General features: G+C 32.4%; 3 protein-coding genes and 1 long non-coding RNA gene across 6 annotated transcripts; 2 read left to right on the top strand and 2 right to left on the bottom strand.

Moving 5' to 3' along the window:
- The first annotated feature begins 1,995 nt into the window (after nucleotides 1–1,995).
- On the top strand, nucleotides 1,996–6,756 carry LOC105451636 (esterase E4-like). 2 transcript variants are annotated; one of them, XM_011692207.1, is made up of 10 exons: nucleotides 1,996–2,119; nucleotides 2,227–2,296; nucleotides 3,341–3,545; nucleotides 3,890–4,015; nucleotides 4,104–4,263; nucleotides 4,468–4,841; nucleotides 5,047–5,218; nucleotides 5,642–5,835; nucleotides 5,971–6,115; nucleotides 6,246–6,756. In XM_011692207.1, the coding sequence occupies exons 3-10, from the start codon at nucleotides 3,348–3,350 to the stop codon at nucleotides 6,560–6,562; spliced, it is 1,686 nt and encodes a 561-aa protein (XP_011690509.1). In that variant the 5' UTR covers nucleotides 1,996–2,119; nucleotides 2,227–2,296; nucleotides 3,341–3,347; the 3' UTR covers nucleotides 6,563–6,756. The 2 variants fall into 2 exon arrangements, with proteins under 2 accessions (XP_011690509.1, XP_011690508.1); XM_011692206.1 differs by lacking the exons at nucleotides 1,996–2,119; nucleotides 2,227–2,296 and having other exon boundaries at nucleotides 3,040–3,545.
- Nucleotides 6,757–6,855: 99 nt separating this feature from the next.
- On the bottom strand, nucleotides 6,856–13,236 carry LOC105451634 (retinol dehydrogenase 14). 2 transcript variants are annotated; one of them, XM_011692204.1, is made up of 7 exons: nucleotides 13,150–13,236; nucleotides 12,413–12,610; nucleotides 11,972–12,107; nucleotides 10,584–10,859; nucleotides 9,570–9,809; nucleotides 8,454–8,836; nucleotides 6,856–7,057 (listed from the first exon to the last, which is right to left on the bottom strand). In XM_011692204.1, the coding sequence occupies exons 3-7, from the start codon at nucleotides 12,030–12,032 to the stop codon at nucleotides 6,953–6,955; spliced, it is 1,065 nt and encodes a 354-aa protein (XP_011690506.1). In that variant the 5' UTR covers nucleotides 12,033–12,107; nucleotides 12,413–12,610; nucleotides 13,150–13,236; the 3' UTR covers nucleotides 6,856–6,952. The 2 variants fall into 2 exon arrangements, with proteins under 2 accessions (XP_011690506.1, XP_011690507.1); XM_011692205.1 differs by lacking the exon at nucleotides 11,972–12,107.
- Nucleotides 13,237–13,283: 47 nt separating this feature from the next.
- LOC105451638 (sperm flagellar protein 1-like) lies at nucleotides 13,284–15,318 on the bottom strand. Its single transcript, XM_011692209.1, has 4 exons — nucleotides 15,047–15,318; nucleotides 14,044–14,328; nucleotides 13,734–13,946; nucleotides 13,284–13,658 (listed from the first exon to the last, which is right to left on the bottom strand). Exons 1-4 carry the CDS (start codon nucleotides 15,150–15,152, stop codon nucleotides 13,351–13,353), a joined length of 912 nt encoding a protein of 303 aa, XP_011690511.1. The 5' UTR covers nucleotides 15,153–15,318; the 3' UTR covers nucleotides 13,284–13,350.
- A 121-nt stretch (nucleotides 15,319–15,439) lies between these two features.
- On the top strand, nucleotides 15,440–17,504 carry LOC105451637. Its single transcript, XR_974602.1, has 4 exons — nucleotides 15,440–15,547; nucleotides 15,826–16,000; nucleotides 17,007–17,119; nucleotides 17,218–17,504. It is a non-coding gene; the product is annotated as an uncharacterized LOC105451637 (long non-coding RNA).
- Nucleotides 17,505–17,531: the final 27 nt, after the last annotated feature.

The following is a 17,531-nucleotide window of genomic DNA, read 5'->3' on the forward strand; positions in this document are numbered from 1 at the left end:
TACTATTGTTTGCAAATGTAAGATCGGAGGTAAGTAATTATATTTAGAAACAAGTTAATATATGTCAACCGGATACATTTAAGGCCGAAAAATAACAAAAAAATCGATTATTTTTTTTGCCACATTCCACCAAATAAAAAAATCTGAAAAAATATCGAATATAATATGTTATAAGACTTATTTACTAAATTTTTTAAAAGTGGCCAATTTTTTAGATCTAGAGAAAATACGATTTAAAATATTCTGGATTTTTATAAAAACAGAATTTTCAGCACAGAACGACAATAAAATTCAAACTTATATATATAGATAACTTTTGTAATTATGAATTTTTTTGTAAAGATTAATTCAAATTTAGCGGAGAAAAAAATATCAAAAAAATCATATCTCTTGTAATATTTCGAAATTGTTTGGGTCTTTTGAAATGAAACAAAATTTTTTTTTATCTGGGTGGACATTTTACCCAGTATGACGATCGATTACGCGTGGGGCCGGAAATCACCTCCTTAACCCGCTATACCCTTTGTTTGTAAATTTGATTGTCAAATGTAAAATATGTAAAGTCAAGAATTAGTTTGACCGCCTCCAGAAATAGCAAGAAAATCTATTCCTTCCGTGATGTTAGATATGCCAAACCACCGACCGGGCAGCAACGTTTTCAAGTAAAGTATCAGATATTGCAATTAAATAAATAATAAGAACGCTGCTGTTAATTTTATACAACCGATCGAGTAATTCGAGTTTGAATCCGTATTATGGACACAGCTTATATATTAAATATTTTTTAAAAAATAATAATAAAATTGAAGGATTAATAAAATGATATAGTAAATATTGAACAATTTCTTAAAAACGTAAAACGCGGCAAGACCCTCCTCAGTCTGTGGATACTCAGTATTATATAAAAATTTCTTCGTAAATCATTCATCCAACAATCCTTTGATAAGAATAAGACAAACTTTCAATTAGAATTTTGGCCAAATTTTATACATATATATTTTTTATGTATACATAAAATTGGAACACCCTATTTTTATGTATACAAAAAGGAGCCTTCTGGTGCTTACAATTATTGAAGCGGATGAAATTGTCTTCTTGATGCATACGACTATAAAGGAAATAGCTTTAACGATTTTTGATATTAATATGCAACATCATAAATTAAATTTTCAATTAGAAATTGATAGAATACGCATTTTACGATTCTCGCTTTTTTAGGTTCTGTGTATATAATATGTATATTACCGCTGCTATGTATGATTAATATTGTCAAAGAAATATTCTAAATATTAATGAAATATTGTTTTATATATATTTTTCACAAGTATAGTTTTACAAAGTACATATGATTGTAAGCTTTAGTTAAATATACATGTTGCTGCCTTTACGTCCAACGGAGCCATATCTCTAACTAATCGTTAAGTGTCAGTCCAAATATAAAAAATTGATTTGGAAATTTTAAGCATTATTGTTAATTTAATAATTTGATATGTATTTGAAGTACATTGTAGACTTTCCACTAATTTTTTGTAGTATTAACAAATCTTTATAAAATTTTCTATGCATTTTTATTCTATACGTTACTTGTCAGTAAAATAATATCTTTAATAAAAAAGAAAAATAGGGAACGTAATAAAAATGATACAAAACGTGTTAATGATTTTCAATCCACCTCTAATAATTTGAATGATCTAATTTTAATAAAAGTGCTGCACATTAAAGTATCCATATTAACCGGAACACAGATTATATCATTTTTGCAAGAGAGTCTACGACAGAACTATATAAATAGTGGCAATCAACCAATAGATAAGACTAAATATAAAAAAATTGAGAAAAGAATCTAATACGCAAATCAATAGGCGCAATATAAATTCTAATAATCTCCAGGTAGTATTCTCGTCAAACCAAAAATTAGTATTATAACGGTAAAATTCAAATAACAAATGCTTGCCAAATATTTGACAATCTAAATCAATCTATTCAACAAAAATAAAATCTTTCTAGTTTAACATTGACATCCCATATCTTACCTTTACCATACAAAACATATCAAAGCCATAACATATATAAGATCTTGAAAATAATTTAAATCTCTATGTAAATCGACATATCTGCAGTAAATAATTTTATAGCTATTGATTTATTTATCTATATTAATAGCTTGTTATTTTGAACTACGATTTTTTTCTAATTTCCAGCTGTATAGATTGCAAATTTTTTCAGATAAATGTCAAGTTCGTAAATTAGTAAACAGCAAGCAAGCATCGGAATCATTTCATTGTCAGTCAAGAAGGTATTTTTTCCTCGATACTTATATTAGCATATCATTGATAGCAACAACAAACGTTTCTCTAATTATATGAACTTGCTAAACCATGCAAAAAGACAGGCTCGTAACGATAAGGCCGATAAGCATGATTATGTTTTCGATCTAAACTACAGCCATGTAACTAAAATTTACCGTACAGAAGACAAACACAATTTAAAAGAATCAAAGAAGAAATAGCTCGATTATAAAAAAATGATTTAAACAGTTTCTCTCAGTGTAGCTACTACTGCACCAACTTTAAACAACACAAAAGTCCAAAAAACAGAAAGACTTTCCGGAATCTGGGAAGATATCTAAAAATTATCCAAAAAAATTAGAAATTTTTTAGATTATTATCTTTGACCATCTGCATTTTTCTAATACCTATCTAAAATAATAACCTTATAAAACGAAATTATGAGAAGAGCTAATGTAGCAAAGTAATTGGATTTTATATATCTGTTTCCTGCAGTAAGATTGAATTTTGTGTAATGGAATTTTCCTGTAAGACTCGACGTTATATATTCCTCGTGTTGAGGAAAATATGACCTACACCAATATTCAGTTGCAATCTATTTGCATCATCAGCTATATTAATTGAAAAATGTATAAGTATAAAAAATTCGATAATATTACGAACTGTAACCGTTGGAGATAAACGTTGAGATAATTTTTTCGGAATTTATCTGCACTCCCGCCGTGGAATAACTGCATTAATTCCCACTGCGTCTTGGTTCAAAATCCCGCGTGCGCGTGTATATTTTCAATTACAAAACCGCATGACCTCACGTATGCCTGGACGTTTGTGGGAAATACTCTCGGTATGATAAAGTCAAGTTTCCCAGAAAGACAATTGCGATTTACGCGCACGTCTTCCTCCTCGCGGTTCGGTATATAAAAGGCCTCGTGGTGCCCTTGAGATGTTTTTAGTGCTCGCTGGTGCGGCACTTAACGTGCCTAACCGGTTTCACGTGCGTGAGTTTCCTGCTCGCATTAGACTCGCCAGTACCGAACTGTCCTCCTCTGCAGAAACGTCATGAAACGCCTGTTCGTTATTCTTTTGAGTGTCGTTTTCGTGTTCGCCGATGACAATCTCACCGACGAACAACATGAGGTCGCCGCACCGATTGGAAGAATTCGCGGTTCCATCATGACCTCCAGACTTGGCAAGAAAATCTATTCCTTCCGCGGTGTCAGATACGCCGAACCGCCGACCGGACAGCAACGTTTCCAAGTAAACCATCAGATAACGCAATTAGATGAATAATGAGAACGTTCATATTAATTTTATATTGAAGTCGACCGCGTAATTCACGTTTTTATCCGCATTACAGGCGCAGCCAATAAAATGATAGTGCAATATATATATATATATATATGTCTTGCACAAGTCTTGCACAATTTCTTAAGAACGCAAAACGCGGCAAGACTCTCAATCTGTGGACATGAAATATTATATAAAAATTGCTTCATGAAAAACGATCTATCCAGCAATTTTTTAACAAGAATAAGGCAGACTTCGAAACAGAATTTTGGCTAAATTTCACATTTTTGTTCCTTTAATCTTATTTCTCCTAGGTCGCAATTCCAGCGGCGGATTGGACCAATGTTTTCGATGCGACTAAAGAAGGCCCCGCCTGTCCAGCGATGTTTGAACAGAATATAATGGAGGATTGTCTCCGTGTGAATGTCTACACGACGAAAGTAAGCCTCGTACATTCGCACGTAATGCAACGTACATTCAAGCTGAAAAAAAGTTGAATCACTAATTGAACAATTATTTTGATCGCAGTTACCATCGGAGAACGATCCCGTGAAAAGACCTGTACTAGTATTTTTCCATCCTGGTGCTTTTTACTTGTTCTCGGGCCAAAGTTCTAATTTCGGACCTCAGTATTTATTGGACAAAGACATCGTTCTCGTCACCGTCAATTATCGTCTTGCGTCGCTAGGTAAAAAGTCCTGCGTATTATTATCATTCCGATAATTCGAATTATATACTATAGAAGCGATAAATTCCGCTTAAACTACAATTTACATTTTAAAGAAAAATATCGACTGATAAAATTATGTGGGGATTTTGTTGCTTAAATGTTCTAAGAATTGACATACAAGAACTTTGTTTTAAAATCTCTATTTGTGCTTACCCGTGTCAGGCTTTCTGAGCACCGGCGATTCGAAGGCACCGGGTAATTTAGGCCTGAAGGATCAAGTCGTGGCGCTTCGATGGGTTCAAAGGAACATAGCTGCCTTCGGCGGTGACCCCGATAGCGTTACTATATCCGGCTACAGCATCGGTGGAGTGAGCGTGATGTTGCACATGGTCTCGCCGATGTCCAAAGGATTGTTCCATCGGGCGATTATGATGAGTGGCGGGCCGCCGAAAGAACCGTACCCAACCGAACAACTGCACTTAGCGAAGAAACAAGCCGAATTATTAGACTGCCCGACCGACACTACTGGCTCTATGCTAATTTGTTTGAACTCCAAGCCAGTGGAGAACTTCACAGATACCATACCCAAGTTTTTTGTAAGGAAGATTACATGAGAAGATTATATGAGATTAATAAAGGAATTAGTAAATAAAATTAAATAATTTTCCTGTCAAACGACGGAAAAATAGAAAAACAACATATAGAAAAATTTGCCAAAAATACAGAACGTATACAAAATTATATTGTTTTTAAATGTTTAAATAAAAAAAATAATTTGTAACATACTGTGACACGTTTTAGGAATGGTACTTTCATCCAATGTTAATATGGACACCCGTAGTGGAACCTGAGGTTCACGGCGTGGAAAGATTCTTGCCAGAACAGCCCAATGATCTTATTAGAAAAGGGCAGTTTCACAAAGTTCCGCTGATCGCAGGAGTTACTAAAAACGAATTCGACAGTGTGGCCGCCTGTAAGAATCTTGTATTTGTATCCTCTTGTAATTTCTATTCGATTCCGAAATTAAAATTAATGGCTAAAATCACAGAAATTAATAAATATATATTTAACTTGAATAAATTAAGACTCGTAAAATGAATAATCATAATTAGCTCAATAATGCCTTTGCAAGCCGACACGAATGTTGGTGTGTAATAATTTTTACTGTTACAATATCAAGTCGCATACAAACTGTGCGCCGCATAAACTACCGATTTTAAAACACGTAGCTCTGACATAAGGCTGGAATCCACTGTAACGAATTAAATTGTCCAACAATTTAATATTTTCGATGCTAATAAGCATCTATAAGAATCTTCTCCCCCCTAAATCTGTAAAGAATTTAATGCGAAAATAAATATATATCTAATAATATATTCCGCTGGTTTCCTTATAGTTGTCAAGAAGCAACACGAACTCGGAAATGATTCGATGGTGGACGACTTGAACAATGACTGGTACAGACTCGCACCTATTAATTTCTTGTACGACCGGGATACACCTCGATCCAGACACATAAGTACCGAACTACGCAAATTTTACTTTGGAGACAAACCGGTCGGTCCAGATACTTACGACGGTTTCGCACATGTAAGCAAAGTACCTATTATATAAAAAATATTGTGAATCAACGTTTAAAACAATATTAAATATTGCTAAGTTAATATAGCAACATGAATAAAATTAATGACTGTTAACTCATATATAATTGGTTTTGTATTTTAGATGAACAGTGACGGCATAGTTATATACCCGATGCATCGTTCTGTAAGATTGATCGCAGAAAACTCCAATCAACCTGTCTACTATTATATGTCTTCTTATCAAGGACGATACAGTTTTGCCATGTGGAATAAAACCACACCATACGGTATTATTTTTATTCTTATACTTTACTTTTTGATTCAAATTGTTTAATAGTACTTCACGACTTGATCTCTATCTAGTTTCTGCATATATTATATGTATACTTAAATTTGTTATTTATTTTATTATTCTAGGAGTGGTGCATCATGACGATTTGCAATATCTGTTCGTTATGAATGCAACGTTCTTTGGGACAGTCAAAATCCCGTATTTCGAAAACGATGCCCCGGAAATTCTTATGGTGGAACTGATGACAAGCATGTGGTCGAACTTTGTTCAAACCGGACAGCCGGTGTCTCCAGCTTTGGAAGCAAAGAATGTTACGTGGGAACCATATTTACTAGAAAGAGATAATTATCTAGAAATCACCGAGGAACCAAGAATGAAGACAGGATTGTATCCCGACAGAATGCAAATATGGGACAGTTTGTTTTCTTTGAATCCGAAGTAGAAATCGATTCAATCTCTAAAATCGATTTCATAACGTGTAACAGATATGCTGACTTGTGGTTTCGTCCGTTAAGTAAGAGTGAGAAAAAACATATATTAATTCTATTACTCGACAAATGCAATACAGTTACATCATTATAGTGTTTTATAAAAAGTAATCTGTTTTTTAATAAAAAAATTGTTTTTGCAAAACTACAATACTTGTAAAATTATTTTTTGTACAAAAAGTATTGCTTAATGAAGTTTCGATACTTTACTGAAGCAAGTTATATTGGCAAGTTATAAACTTATTATTATTATTAAAATTTTTAATACAAAAAAGACCGTCGTACTTATATAAATAATAAAAATTATATAAAATTATAAAAATTTACAAACAAAACAGACGCATTCAAATCTTCGGATCTGACGGTTGCAACTTCACCAGAGGCTCACTTAATTCCCACAATTTCTTGCCTTTAGCAGGATCCTTCGCAGCGTTCGACAATCTATGTTCCTAAAATACATATTTAGAGTGCTTTAAAATGAATTTCTGGAAAAAGCATTTAGTGTTAAACTATAAAAAACAAAGTGCTATAACTAAATGTGTCAAAAAAACACTCTCCAAAATGCAATAATATCTATGTTTCGTGAAGATTTTTTCACCCTGAACACAATGCCGTTAGCATAGGTTGCCTATCACGGCAGAATTTTGAGTAAATTGGAATGAAAGAGCGTTTTTGGACACTTTTAATATTTTTTGCGGCAAAAATGATGCTGATTTCTAAATAAACTTAATACCATCTGGTAGTATAATTTAAGAGCTTTCAAATAAATTTTAATTCATAATCGTACGACTTTTTGTCATCAAACTATGTTTGACAAAATGGCTGTTTGAATTTTAGACTATTATTTTAATAACTTACAAAATTACTTTTAAACAGACCTGGCGATTTGTTTCGGCTCTGGGTGTGAAAATTTCTGATGAAAATCTCCCCTCCCCCCAATTCTCCCACTCCACCAGTAGTTGATAAAATTTTTAAGTACACAAGTTTTTCTTTTAACATTTAATTATTTATTTTTTACAATTAAAAATGTACTTTATAACTATTTTTACTAATAAATTCATTTAATAATTTATCAACCATCATCATCCATCACAGCCTCCGCTAAATCTCTGTGAATATGTAATACTGCCAAGTTATTTAAACGCATTTGGCTCATTGATGCCCTTAACCATTTTCAGCCTTCTCAGTGCCGAAAAGGAACGCTTTACCGTGCAGGACAAGGCCGGGATCGTCAAAATTAATCTTATTCATTCTATAAATTTCGGAACCAAGTCCTTCACATTCAGATTTGTTTTAAAAAAATCCACTACATCTTTTAAAGATTTACCCACTGCGCTTTTAGATTTTAACATGTCCAAAAAAAGTTGGTGATGTATCCTCAGACCTATCCTCCTCCAAATTGTCTTTATAAAAAGATAATAACGGTTTTGCGTCGGGTTCAGTTTAAAAATTTATTAAAAATTTAAAAATTTTGCAAAATTTTATAAAAAGTCTAAATAGTCATAGTCATGAAAAAAAGTCGTGAACGATCATGAATCAAAATTTATTTGAAAGCTCTTGAATTCTTTCAGATGTCGTGAAGTTTATTTAGAAATCAGTTTCCTTTTTGCCGCAAAAAAATGTTTATACAAATGGCTAAAAACATCATTTTTTGTTCCTTTTATTCCAATTCACTCAAAATCCTAATGTGCGAATACTAACGGCACAGTGTTCAGCGCGAAAAAATTTTCCTGAAACATATTATTATATCTTGGAGAGAATTTTATTGTAACACTATGCGATCTTTTAAAAGCGTTTTTGTAAGGAGATTAGAAGAAGTTTTAAAGGATCATAAATGATTCTTACTGCACAATCCATAAAGTATTTTCCCGAAACTCCGTTAACTTCGTCAGAAACCGCGAGATGGATAGTCGTCTGCGCGCCTTGCTCAGGCGTTTTGAAGAAAGTCTTAATTATAAGATTCAAACCCCAGGATAACGGAGCAGGTACGTTTCGCCAGATTCCGCTGTCGATCATCCCGGGATGCAGGCAATTCGCCGTCACTCCCGAGCCCTCCAAACGTCGCGCCAACTCCAATGTGAAGACTATATCCGCATACTTCGACACGTAATACAAGTACGCCGGCAAGGTCGATGTTGGATTGATATTATTAAGATTTAAACGCGCTATGCGATAAAGCTCTGACGCAACCACTACGATACGACTTGGTTTCGATCGTTTCAATAAATCTGCAAACAACGCGAAATTTCCTAGTAGTAAAGTAATTTACATAATTCTAAAGAAAGATACTTCACCGAAATATCGAACATTACCGAATCGATGACGTTAATAATAATAATAATAATAATAATACTATAGATGTCATATAATAGCACTATTTATTATTTCTAAAAACTTTACGTAAATTGTGAAAAAAATTAGACGATTAGAATATAGAATATTTATCACATCATATGACTGTGATTTCCTATTAATCATTTTTTATCTTTTATCACCCTTGTAAGATAATTTACATAATTCTAAAGAAGGATACTTTATCTATCAAATCGATGACGTTAATAATAATAATAATTATTATTATTATTATATAGATGTCATGTAATAGCGCTATTTATTATTTCTAAAAACTTTGCGTAAATTATGAAAAAAAAATTGGACGATTTATCACATCATATGACTGTGATTTCCTATTAGTCACCTTTTATCATCCTTATAAGATGTATAAACGTAGACGTGAAACACGTTATAGTAGATTTTGCATGAATTATCATACAATTTAAAATTATTTAAAGCTTTTACGTTGTGCCACTATAATGCTTCTTGATTTATTATTAATAAATATAATGTACGTACTAATACAGAGAAAATATTCTATCATCTTTTCACTAGAATTGAACGCCGCGTCAGCGTTACAGATAAATTATAATGAATAGGTTTTTTACCGATGAAATAATTTCTTACCGATTAGAAGATGCGTCAGCAAAAATGGTCCAAAGTAATTGGTAGCCATAGTCTGTTCTAATCCGTCTTCCGTGACTTTTTTCCTAAAAGTCTCCGCTGTCCCGGCATTATGGATCAACACGTCCAATCTGCTTTCTTCTTGATTTATTTGCTGTGCAAACTTTCTGATCGATTGCAACGATGACAAATCCAATTTGTGGACTACGATATTGCTGTTGTTTGACTCTTTCACAATCTCGTCTGTATATAAAACATACGGTGTATATCAGACACAACTTTTATTACAGAATGTATCAAAAAATTTATTCTCGCGGAAAATATTGGTCACACATTGTTCGATATTGAAACGCTTTTAACATTTGAATTGTGAGAAGCGATTAAAATTAAATCTTGGCTTTTTGTTCCAAGAATAAAAGCATGAAGAGAAATTTCACTTTTTTATGTTTTTGTTTCAACTTTGCGTTAACAAATGTATGACATTTTTGTATGTATATATTATATATCTTAATTTTTATTTGTTATTTAACTTATTATATTGCAAAACATTGTGAAATAAATTAATGCATTGACAAACGAGGAATTTATTCGGGGAATATTATGCAATGTAGCCTAAATACATTTTGCATAAATGTATGTGTAGCGATAGAAATTAGTCTTGCTCAGTGACCACGTTTTGATTTGCAATTATAAGTGGTTACACCATTACCTCTAATTATAAGCTCACGCGGGCACTGGTTCATTCATAAACAATTTAATCGCGATAATACCGTTATTAAACTACAGTCAATTAAGTTCAGTAAATCGTAGATAGTAATAGTATATTTTACCCATATACATATAAATCTACGTAACTTTCCGGAAGCGTAATCGAAATAAATTTTCCATTTCGCAACAGCAATGACGATTTTCAAGGAAGATAAGGCGAAAACAATTGGAACAAAATTGCCTCATTTTCATCGTGGCTACTTCTATTCACAACAATATTATTAGAATAGTTATTTTTAGTTACGAAACCTTTCAGCCGATTAGCAGTGTCCGTGTTTCTGCATGCCATAATGATTCTCGCGCCTCTCTTGGCGAGATCCCTCGTTGTCTCCTTACCAATGCCGGAAGTGCATCCGGTGATTATTATCGTTTTATCATCCATTCGGTTTTTGCTCTTGCAAATGCCCAAAGTACAGTAAACGTACAGACGGAGGCCCACCAGGAGCAATATTGCGCCACCCGACACAGTAGCCGCGATCCCGCAAAGCAACGTCATGCAAGGAATGCTATTCAATATCATGTTATCTAGATAAACAAAATATCAAGATATAAGAATAATATATTAAAATTGAACGTTAATTAAATTATTGCATGTAACATTTTTTTCTTTATTACATTATATTTTATTGAAACACTTATTGCACTACATTTTCCTAAAAAAAAAAAAGGAAAAGACATGATAAGAGAATGGGGAAATGTACACTTCTAAAATAGCAAGATTAATAAAGCAATTGCTTTATTAGAAACTTATGTTAACTTTAATAACATTAACTTTTCAAGTAGTAAATCTTATTACCGGTTTAGAGAAAGAGAAAGTCACGAGACGCGTCTCCTTGAATGCAAATTCTTTTTGTTCCAAGGAGACACATCTTCGCGCATACATTTTTTTCAACTTAGCTGGACAGCTCGAAAGTATATCCGGATTCTACGCGACTGCACCGTACGAGAAGGTCATTGACCATGTATACCGTTTTACAGACACCGAATTTATTCTTCAGTGACTCCATCGAGTATGCTTTATTAAACAAGAAATAACATAATTTTAAGGTGCACGACATAAAAAACTTTTCGTAAAGAAATGAATAATATCTTATTAAAAACAATAGATTAATTAATTCTACAATAAATAGTAGATTTCAAAGTTAAACAGAATCGATTAGTTTATAAAATTATTTCAAGTAAAATTATATAATACGAGATAATACGTGGTTTTTTTTATGACAATAGTAACAATAAATAAAAATAACACAGTCAAGTAAAAACGTGTAATAATAATAGATTGCTAATAAGTGGTTGCTAATAAGTGGTATAATAATATGTATTCGCTCGATTATTATACACGTGTTAACAAAGTTCACAAAAATAAACTTGTTCAATATGGAACGTTTAGCACAATTTTAATATTAGCATATCAAATGATTGATATGCTAATAAAATGATGTTTTCCTTGAAAATAAAGTTGCATTATCGTATATCAATTTTAAAATCTATAATCTAAAAATAGGAAACCATACCTCTCTTAAAACAATAATCTTATTATATCTCTCCTTCTTCATTCTTTCATTATGCAGCAAAATTACTCAGCTAATGAAACTCGATTTTAAAGTATTAAATATTTAACACTGAAAACGGGTTACTTGTTTTTCTCTTTCTTTCGACATCTCGCTTATTTTTTGTCGCGACTAATTCAACGACCATGACACAAATATAGTTTTCCTTTCAATTTACTGTGCAAATTCGTAGATAAATACGTGTTAGAATCCATAGATCAATCTGTGATAGAAGTATAATGAAAGATCATTTTCTAACGTAATTATACATCCGTATTATAGCAATTTTGGTTTCGATACCTACCGATATCTCGATATTTTACATTTTTTTATAGAGCTCCTTATTTTTTAATTTAACGATTAAAAATATGTAAAGTGTCTTTCAATATTTTTATCGCTGTGATATCCACAAAGCATATAAAGAACGATATTTGTTAATACTTTGTATAATAAGTTCCTAATAAATCCCATAATGATTGCAAAGGTATAGAGAAGGATTATTAATCGAATTTATATAATCGTACTCACATCCGCTACAGCAGAATTCTCATTAAAGCTCTCCGGTATTTCGTGTGCCGTTACAATCCAAGAGCCGGTATACTACTGACATTACAGACCCTCTTTCAGGTATAGTATAGGTGAGCGGACAATATTGGCATCCCCACCTTTCGCGGTGAGATCAGAAAATGGCCTTGATGCAACTTTCCTGGTGCGACTTTGGACGGTCTAAATTTCACATACTTTTTTGCTCTCGATAAATGGGCTAGTGATTATTTCTAACGTAACCTTAGCCTTCTTTCAAAGAACGTTTCTTTAACAAAACTCAAATTATTCTACGATTTTTTATATATTATGATATTTAAATTTATGAAGTAATAGATAAAGTAATTTTGATTTATATAATATAAAACCTTTACAAAAATTTAATACTGAAAGTGCCAAATAATTATATTATTTATTAAAAGCACTAACAAACAGAACTTTTAATATTCAAAGTGAGTAATTATTAAGCACTTTCAGTGTTACACTGCTAAGGAAGATAAAAGGACGTAAGGAATTAAAAATGTAATTGAGTGTGCGCTCGCAGAAGCGTTAAATTCGATTCTTTTTCAACTAAAAAATAATTAATTATAAACTTATCCCATCCTTATATATTCGATAAGTCAAAACAGAACAATTCGACAAAAAAAATTACGATACGACACATTACATTCTATTCTGTTAAAAAGCAGAAACTTTAATTAACCGGAGCATGATTTATTTACCTAGAAAGTGACTGTTTCGACAAATTAAATTATGCGAGTGAAATTCGATTCCTAATTTCCGCAAGGCCTAATTTGAGCTAAAAAGAAGACTGTCAGTCACAACGTGATATAGAATAATTCTGCTACGTGCAGTATAAATCTCATTAATTTTTTATTTCTGATTTTACAATTAAGTTTGCAACTTCGTACTGCTACGGATTTCTAATTCGTTTTGCTTCCGTGAAAATTATGCGATCGCGAGCGTAATTTAGTTTGCATGCTGTCGATCGATTGCGATTTCGCTGAATGATCCATCTCGGAATTTTGTAGGATCTGTGTCGTCAGACTGGAGATACGCAAATCCTTGAGCTTCATCGAACTCTCTAAATACGCGATCTTGTGATTCAAAGTGCTTATCACCTCCTCTTTCTCGCGCAACTCCTGCTTCAATTCCGCATAAATCGTACGCTGCACACTTACGACGTTTGCATCTTTAGTCCGCTCCGTCGTAACATCCGCGAGCGCGTCGCCTTTAAATACATTTAAAACTTGATCAATTTCGACCAATCATAAATCGAGTTTCATTTATATGTCAAATATCTCACGTCTGCGGAAACGAGGAAGTGTGTAATAGTTGAGGATGTTCCAAATATGGAAGAGACAGGGGATCCAACTGAAGACAACGAGGATCCCTCGTTTGAGACACGTAAACTTCGACGGCTTAACTTCACGAGTTTCGGTATCGGTATCGAGCTTGCTTGAACTTTCTAATGATAGTTTGAGATCGTTGTCCGACGAGCGATCTCCAATCTTCTCTTCTATAGAAAATACGATAAAATCAAACGAGACATTAGTCAAAATATCGTTAAACAAATATTATTTGATATATTATTTGATGTCTGCGCGTCATTTTGCCTTCTACGCTGCTTTCTACGTCTTTGAGTTTTGGCTTGTGCATTTCTACGCCGTCCTTCAGAACTTTCATTCTCAGCTTCGTTAAGAGCTTCTCGATCGCGCCTTGCGACCCGTTCGCCAGTTGATGGATCGTGTCGTTGCTCAATTTCATGTCAAGTTTCACGAGCACCTTTCGATTCAGCATCTTCCAGTTCTCCCTCTTTGTGTTTATGCTATTCGCCGGAACATAATTGTGAAGCTCCACGTGTCGGGGATAGTACAACTTCAATACCTCCGCCGTGAGAACTGTCAAAAGATATACCGATTTGTCCATTTCTATTAATTAACTATAATCTCGATTTAACCTACTCTTTATCGTTTTCTTAGAAGAAAAAATAAAAAGTAAGTATTAAACCGAGATTAAAGTTAATCTACTTTGGTAGAAGTAGACGTTATCCGCATTAGAGTGACTTCAATTAAGCTCCTATTTAATTCAATCCGGCATTACAAAGAGAGAGTACAACAATTCAGATATTATATTTAGAATAGTATTATTTTCACGACTGCTCAATAATTAAAAAATTTTTAAATAATTTTATTAGAGAGATTTAAATCTAATTAGACTTAATATAATATATTCTAAAAGTTTCATGTTCTTACAATTTAAGTTTTTAAATTAGTTGGGATTTTTGACAAATCTTATCTTAGTAATCGTAATGCATATTTTTATCTTAGTAATGTTGGGTTAAATAATAATAAACTTACCATAATAACATAACATCTGTATCATTTTGATACAATTATTATTATTAATAAAATTAACTTTCTACTATAGAAAACTTGCTATTACAGGGAAAAAAATCGATTTATTATATATGTATCTAATTAGAAATTTTGCATTAATTGTAAGCAATTCTGCTTGGTTAAATTGAATGCGGATTAAATTAATCCAACTTTAGTGACTGTTGCTATGAAATTTATCCATAAGAAAAATCGCTTGTGACGCGGAAATTCACGATTTTACCGGCATCCGAAAAATCCCTCGTCAAGTTTCTCGCGGGTCTCGAAAATGGGATGCCATCGATCCATTCAACGAGTTCCTTGTCGATCTGCGCCGTGTCGCCGACCATCTTTCTTTCCTTTTATTGATTTAAATCAGTTCATATTCAGATAAATTTATTCGTCACGTTTTGCTATGTCGCGCGGATAATTGACGAGAAAACTCTGGGTCATGCTGTCATTCGCGGTTTTCCTTATTGTGACGCAGAGCACAACCGCTCGTCGAAATGATACGATACAACAACCGAATATATGTGCAATATTCCTTTATTTTAAATCAATCGAAGATAGTCGATAAAACAGAAAATGAAATGTCAAAAAGTATCTTAATTAAGAATGTCAAACTTCGAGATAAATATCATATTGAGAAAACCATTGAACATAATAGAACATAATAAATCATTTAACGAGATATGCAATTCGTAACATAACCAATTAATATTATACTTTTACTACAGTATTTTATGTAAGTGTATATGTTTATTAGCAATAATAAATACGTGTTTATTTTTATCCTTTACTTCGACTTTTTAAGACCTTAAATAATATATATTGTAAATGATTTACACGAATAAATATATACATAGTTATTATAAATTCTATACTATTAAAACTGCAAGGAACTCGTACACAAATTGTATAAGCCAAGTTTTTGCATTAATTAAGAATTTTGCAGTTGAACCGTGTATGTTTCTATATTTATATTGTCAAATTGATTAAATTTATATTGTTGATGTACAACAGTTTTAGGGTTGGTCTCATCATCTTCGACTAACTTAATCGGCTGATTATTCCATTGAATTTAACTAATTGCAAGCTGATTTAAGAAGAATTATTCGAACATGGTTGACATGCCAATTTTGCCAGTTTTGCCAGTTTAATCAAGCTAATCAAGATAATCAAAGATGGTAAAACTATAGTACGTGAGTTTTATAATTATTAACGTACTATTGAATTGACGCCAGGTGCAAATCCGATTCGTTATTATGTACACATAACTATCCACGCACTAAAATGTGCGCTCAATACACATTATAGAGCAATTATTGTTTTAATCTTAATTTAAAAATGAAATACAATCTTGAGTAATAAAATGCCCAATACATATTTTAAATAATATTATTAAAAGTTTTGCAATTTCTATATTTATATTAAACACATATCTTTATGATTCCGGCACATCAGCGCAATATTCCGCGCGACACGTGATATTCAATAAACACACATCTTTAGACATCTTTGAACATTGGCAAAGCTGTATACTCATTAGATATCGTGCATGACCACGCGCGACGAATGCTGGTGGAATCACGCTGGTGTGCTGGAGGCGCTGGAGCCATCATACGTTATTTCGAGCATATAACGCATTTATTGTCTCTATCTACAGGAAAAAGCGCATACAGATATATAAGATTCGTGAACACGAGCAATTTGTTTTTATTTAGGATAAGACAGATGAAATTGTTTTAATTGAGATTGCTACTGATAGCGAAAAGTAACACAAACAAAATGCAATCTGATTTAATAAAATTATATTTTATTTATATAAATATATATAAATATTATACATATGTAAATATTAAGCAATACGAGATAAAAATTATATAATGATGTATAAATTTTTATTTTAAAATTGGCGCAACTCTTATCTTAATCAAACCAAATATATCATATAAACAGCATTGACGCACAATTACATTGTACATTCCGTTCCATTCGTCAACCCAGCTTTCACTAATATTACAGTAGCTGAGGTCGATTTCGTTCAATTTAAGACATTTCTCCAATAATTGAGAACATATGGCAGATGTCACAGAATTCAGGCGTGCCAAGTTTAAAAATTTTAAATTTTTGCACAACATTAGTGCGTTTCAATCACGATCGGTGAGTTTTTTACGAAGACCGCTTAAGTTGATTTTTTTCAGGCATTGGCAAGAAGAAAACAATCTGCCGAATACATCATCATAGACATCATAATCAGTCATCTTGCAACTGTAAGCAAAAGCCAATACAATTATTGCAATTGTTTGCGAAAAGGGTAAGCATAGATAGCAAGAATTCCAATTAAAAGTAATATGTATAATTTTAAAATAGACACTTTCACATTACGTACTTAGCAAAATTCACTTCTTTCAGATTCTTACAATGGGCAAGGGCATCTATGTTTTGCGGTGTAAGAATCCATCCCTTCAAATTAGCCTTACCTCAATTTAGTCTTTCTAAATTTGAACAATAATTCTTTAATTCTATTGCGATTGCATCTAATATGTTTTGACCCGTTCCTGCTAAATCTAAATCACGCATCTGTCTATTTCTCTGCAGTATTTCACATAAAGTATTAGTTTCTAATGTGCATATCTCTCGAAGATGTAAACATTCTAAAAACTGTAAATTTTTTAGATATGAAATACCTTTGTTTGTTACTCCTTTACAATTATTTAGATTCAATT

Source organism: Wasmannia auropunctata, unplaced genomic scaffold (genome assembly GCF_000956235.1).
Source record: "Wasmannia auropunctata unplaced genomic scaffold, wasmannia.A_1.0 LD336048.1, whole genome shotgun sequence".
Classification (NCBI taxonomy): Eukaryota; Metazoa; Arthropoda; class Insecta; order Hymenoptera; family Formicidae; genus Wasmannia; species Wasmannia auropunctata.

What these genes read in the sequence shown, in the direction of transcription:
- LOC105451638 (XM_011692209.1), bottom strand. Translation starts at nt 15,152, where the DNA reads ATGGTCGGCGACACGGCGCAGATCGACAAGGAACTCGTTGAATGGATC. An exon ending in CGTAGAAAGCAGCGTAGAAG is followed by an intron (nt 13,947 to 14,043) that starts GCAAAATGACGC and finishes TATTTTCTATAG; the next exon opens with AAGAGAAGATTGGAGATCGC. An exon ending in ACTTCCTCGTTTCCGCAGAC is followed by an intron (nt 13,659 to 13,733) that starts GTGAGATATTTG and finishes ATGTATTTAAAG; the next exon opens with GCGACGCGCTCGCGGATGTT.
- LOC105451634 (XM_011692204.1), bottom strand. Translation starts at nt 12,032, where the DNA reads ATGGTCGTTGAATTAGTCGCGACAAAAAATAAGCGAGATGTCGAAAGA. An exon ending in CGAAAGAAAGAGAAAAACAA is followed by an intron (nt 10,860 to 11,971) that starts GTAACCCGTTTT and finishes TTGTTTATCTAG; the next exon opens with ATAACATGATATTGAATAGC. An exon ending in AATACTTTATGGATTGTGCA is followed by an intron (nt 7,058 to 8,453) that starts GTAAGAATCATT and finishes TATGTATTTTAG; the next exon opens with GAACATAGATTGTCGAACGC.
- LOC105451636 (XM_011692207.1), top strand. Translation starts at nt 3,348, where the DNA reads ATGAAACGCCTGTTCGTTATTCTTTTGAGTGTCGTTTTCGTGTTCGCC. An exon ending in TGAATGTCTACACGACGAAA is followed by an intron (nt 4,016 to 4,103) that starts GTAAGCCTCGTA and finishes TTTTGATCGCAG; the next exon opens with TTACCATCGGAGAACGATCC. An exon ending in TTATCGTCTTGCGTCGCTAG is followed by an intron (nt 4,264 to 4,467) that starts GTAAAAAGTCCT and finishes TACCCGTGTCAG; the next exon opens with GCTTTCTGAGCACCGGCGAT.